The sequence below is a fragment of the Poecilia reticulata genome, linkage group LG22, assembly GCF_000633615.1.
Source record: "Poecilia reticulata strain Guanapo linkage group LG22, Guppy_female_1.0+MT, whole genome shotgun sequence".
In the NCBI taxonomy this organism is placed as follows: Eukaryota; Metazoa; Chordata; class Actinopteri; order Cyprinodontiformes; family Poeciliidae; genus Poecilia; species Poecilia reticulata.
Window position 1 is genome coordinate 3,067,926 of NC_024352.1, and position 4,055 is coordinate 3,071,980.

Sequence of the window (4,055 nt, forward strand, 5' to 3'; positions counted from 1 at the left end):
TATAAAATTTTGATTTCTACAGCCACATAAAAAAATCACCTAAATCGTCATGTTCCTCCAGGTAGTTTCTTCTCCTGCACAACTCTCCTCTCTGTCTGGGAAGCTGGTTGCCCCTCGGTGCTCTTCTGCTTTGACGTCAGAATTGTTAACATTTTTTTACCATCTTATCTTTGAGAACGTGTTCTCGCATTAATCTGTAGAGGATTATCTTTATCCGATTTAACATTTAACTTGAACAACTCATCTTTGTGTAAAGTTATGCTTTCTCACACATATTTTTGGTTTTCTAAATATTAGTTTGAACTTTAAGGAAGAATTCGATAGAGATTCTACTGTCTGGCTCAGCCTGCTGGATGTTTGTATGCACTGCTCCTCTTTCTGAAATTCAAATCCAAATTATTGGCAAATTTAAAAACTATCTTGATGGAAGATTAAAGTTTGCAGTCATGAATGAACATCAGATTTTAAGTTGATCTATGGTTGGCTGTCACAATAAACAATAAATCAATTAATCGCATGATAAATAAAAAGAAACAAATTAATTTTCATTTGCTTGATTTACTGTTATTGTAAATCAAGCAAATGAAAATTACTTTGTTTCTTTTGGTGTCAAAACACCAGGTTTTTTGATAGATCATTTTGTTTGCAGAGATTTCATTACTCATTTTATTTGTTGTTTGTCTGTTCCAGCGTTTAATGTTCATTTAAATTTAAAGTTTATTGATCATTGAGAATGTGTTCTTGAATTTTTATGCCATTATTTATTATTATATCACTTGAAAATTGTCTCAAAACAACAATACTATTGTTTATCACAATACGTTCTGGGACTATTTATCATCCAGTAAAATGTGTTGTCATGACAGGCCTAGACCCAACATCTTGGTTCTGTCAGCTGGTTGGTCTGGCTCTCTCTACCGTCTCTTTGCTCTGACTCTGCAGTCACCCGTTCACAGAAATTGGAGATACATTCTCTAATTAATTAGATAGGAAAAATAGATTAAACTATTTGAATCCCATTTTCTTTACTTTCCAGTCGTCGTGTTGCAATAAATCAGTTAATTGCATGAAAAATTAAAACAAGCTCAATCATTTCTATTTGCATGTTTTCTCCTTTTTTCCTCTTTTCTCTTTACTTTCAACCAGCTCACTTKTTTTAGGGACAGTTTTGCTTACAGAGACTTCAGTTTCCATTTTATTTGTTGTTGTGTTTATTTATTTAGGATATTTAACATGTCTTCCAGTTCCAGTGTTATATTTAAAGTTTATTGATCTTTGAGAATGTGTTCTCGCATTATTCTGCCATTACCATTATATTACTTGAAAATTGTCTCAAAACAGCAATATTATTGTTTATCGCAATAACTGATGGAACAATTTATCCCGCAGGAAAATGTGTTATTGTGACAGGGCTACCTTTCAGAGTTCAGAACAAAGCTGAGTCTGTCCCGAAGCAGTGAGCTCATGATCTACTGCCTCCACTGAAGTATTCAAAGACAACAATTCATTCGTGTTCACAAGCTCAGAGTTTTAATCCAGCAGAAATGGGTCAGAATAACATATTTTTAACTGTGCAAACATCCAAAAAAAACGGTTGCATCAACACTGCATTCTGTGGAGTTTATGGCTGTTTAGTTCACTTGCAGGCCGTTTGCACAGAGTTGATCAGTGATATGTTTACGTCTGTGCATCTATGAGCATCTTCAGTCAGTTTTATTCTGTCTGTGTTATTTTACATCTGGAAACGATCAAACATGGACCTGATTTTCTGCGTTGCTGCACAGACGCTCATCAGGAAAGAAGGAAAAGATCCCAATACTGTGTTTCATTCCCACAGTCATGATTAGATGTCAGTAGCTGTCTGTCAGGAGGGTGTCAGTGTGTGGACTGCGTGTCCTGCAGGGATTTTATCCTCTGATCTCATTAACAGCTTCTAACCAGGAGGAGGGGGAGGAGCTCCATGGAAACAGCCCCACCTCTGGACGTGAGCTGGATGTGAGCTGGACGTCCAGATCCAGAGGGGAACATGGGCAACAGCGCGCTGAAGTCTCACCTGGAGACCTCCCAGAAGACGGGAGTGTTTCAGCTGACGGCCAAAGGCCTGCAGGAGGTAGGAGGAGCAGCTGGGAGGAAGAGTCACTTCCTGTCTGAGCAGTGCAGTCCCTTCCAACAGAATCAGGCAAAAAATAAAAGCAATGGGTATTGATGAATTAGTCATACGATTTACAGATAGTTGATAGGCGTTCTAGCGTCATACTACAGCTGTAAAACAGTTCTGGGTGCGTATTTTAAAGGGATTCTGACGTTGATGTAGCTAGATGACGCTGCTCTGAACTTGTCCTGGTTTCAGTTTCCAGAGGAGCTCCAGAGGCTCACCGCCAACCTGAGAACAGTGGATCTGTCCGGGAATAAGATCGAGGTTCTCCCGGCCTCAGTTGGAAACTTCCTGCATCTGAAAAGCCTGACGCTGAACTCCAACAAGCTGAGTGAGTGAGTGAGCGGTAGATGGTGTCTCCTCTGGGATATTCCAGCCACGCTTCCTCTCACATTTCTGTTTTTCCTCTTTAAGCTGGCCTTCCTGCAGAGATTGGCAAGCTGAAGAAGCTTGAGACCCTGAGCTTGAATGGGAATCAGATCCAGCAGCTGCCCCCCACACTGGGCCAGCTCAAGGCCCTGAGGACCCTGAACCTGTCCGGGAACCAGTTCACCGAGTTCCCAGCAGGACTGGGAACGCTGAGGCTGCTAGACCTGCTGGATTTGTCCAGAAACAGAATTCAGAGCGTCCCAGCAGCGGTCTCAGAGCTGCAGGCCATCGAGATCAACCTCAACCAAAACCAGGTTTCATTATCAATAATAGAGCAGCGTATTATATTCATATTCATATTATATTATATTCATATTCATGCATCTGTAAAGTTGTATGAATATGAGGAAAAGTTATGTTTTTAGCAATTTCAATTTCTTATGTATTTAGAGGTTTAGCTCTAGCTTCTGCTACTTTTTTGTTAGGTCCTACTAATTTTTCTATGGTTTAAAAATAACCTCTGCTAATTTTCTTTTACCTGTTTAGCGGTTCAGTGTTTGATTCCTGCTCATTTTCTTATGTGTTTAGAGGTTTACTGTTTGCTTCGCCACTTTTTAGGCAGTTAATGAGCTAAGATTCTTGTTTGGCACATTAGTGATTAGTGAACATAACGTTTTGGTTAGCTGTGCCCATCACTGGTGACTTTAGTGCAAACATATATTCTACATTACAACTATGGTGGCCATTTTGAAAATGCCACTAGAAAAAGGAGACACTAGATTGAGAAAATGTGTATCCTTTTATGGTTCAAAATATGTAGGCTGTTATTTGACACCAAAAGTAATCTGTGATAAATATTGGCAAAATTAGCAGAATAGAAGAAAATTTCCTTCATCATGCTAATAGTTTTTTTTTTTGTAAAAGCAAACTCCTGGGAACATCTTGTACCAAGTTAGGCTCTTATGTCCACATGTGAAAGATTTTACTGAAAATATTCAATTATTTTCTGCACCATAAGGCCCTGTGAGAAATATGTTAAATATGGGATACACAACAGCTGCTTTGAGACCTATGAGATGGTCCTTTAAGGGTTTTGGAGTGTAAGCAGGTCTTCTCCTCCCTGTCAGATCTCAGTGCTGTCAGCAGAAGTGTCTCGCTGTCCCCGTCTCAAAGTTCTGCGTCTGGAGGAGAACTGTCTGGAACTGTCCTCCATTCCTGAGTCCATCCTGACCGAGTCCCAGGTGTCCCTGTTCTCCGTGGAGGGAAACCTGTTCGAGGTGAAGAAGCTCCGAGAGCTGGGGGGATATGAAAAGGTCAGTTCAGTATTATTATTATTATTATTATTATTAACAATCCATTTGTTTTTTTCACTCTTTCTAAGCAAGTTAAGAGTTGAGCTGTCTCAACAAAGATCTTAAAGACTTAAATAAACTCTAAGGAATATGTGTAAATGCTGTAGAAGTTATAAAGCTGTCTTTCTCTGTCTCAATTAACAAATCACCAGGTTATGAAGCAGAAATATTTGTGTGTG

At 39.4% G+C, this 4,055-nt stretch overlaps 1 protein-coding gene across 2 annotated transcripts in view; it reads left to right on the plus strand.

Annotated features, from left to right (window-relative positions):
• lrrc57 (leucine rich repeat containing 57) overlaps window positions 1-4,055 on the plus strand; it is a 7,867-nt gene that overhangs the window by 1,017 nt on the left and 2,795 nt on the right. For both annotated transcript variants that reach the window (XM_008398717.2, XM_008398719.2), the window contains exons 2-5: window positions 1,931-2,110; window positions 2,351-2,486; window positions 2,570-2,838; window positions 3,652-3,837. In XM_008398717.2, coding sequence (XP_008396939.1) covers window positions 2,027-2,110; window positions 2,351-2,486; window positions 2,570-2,838; window positions 3,652-3,837 — 675 coding nt within the window. In that variant the 5' untranslated portion in view covers window positions 1,931-2,026. The remainder of the gene's footprint in view (window positions 1-1,930; window positions 2,111-2,350; window positions 2,487-2,569; window positions 2,839-3,651; window positions 3,838-4,055) is intronic.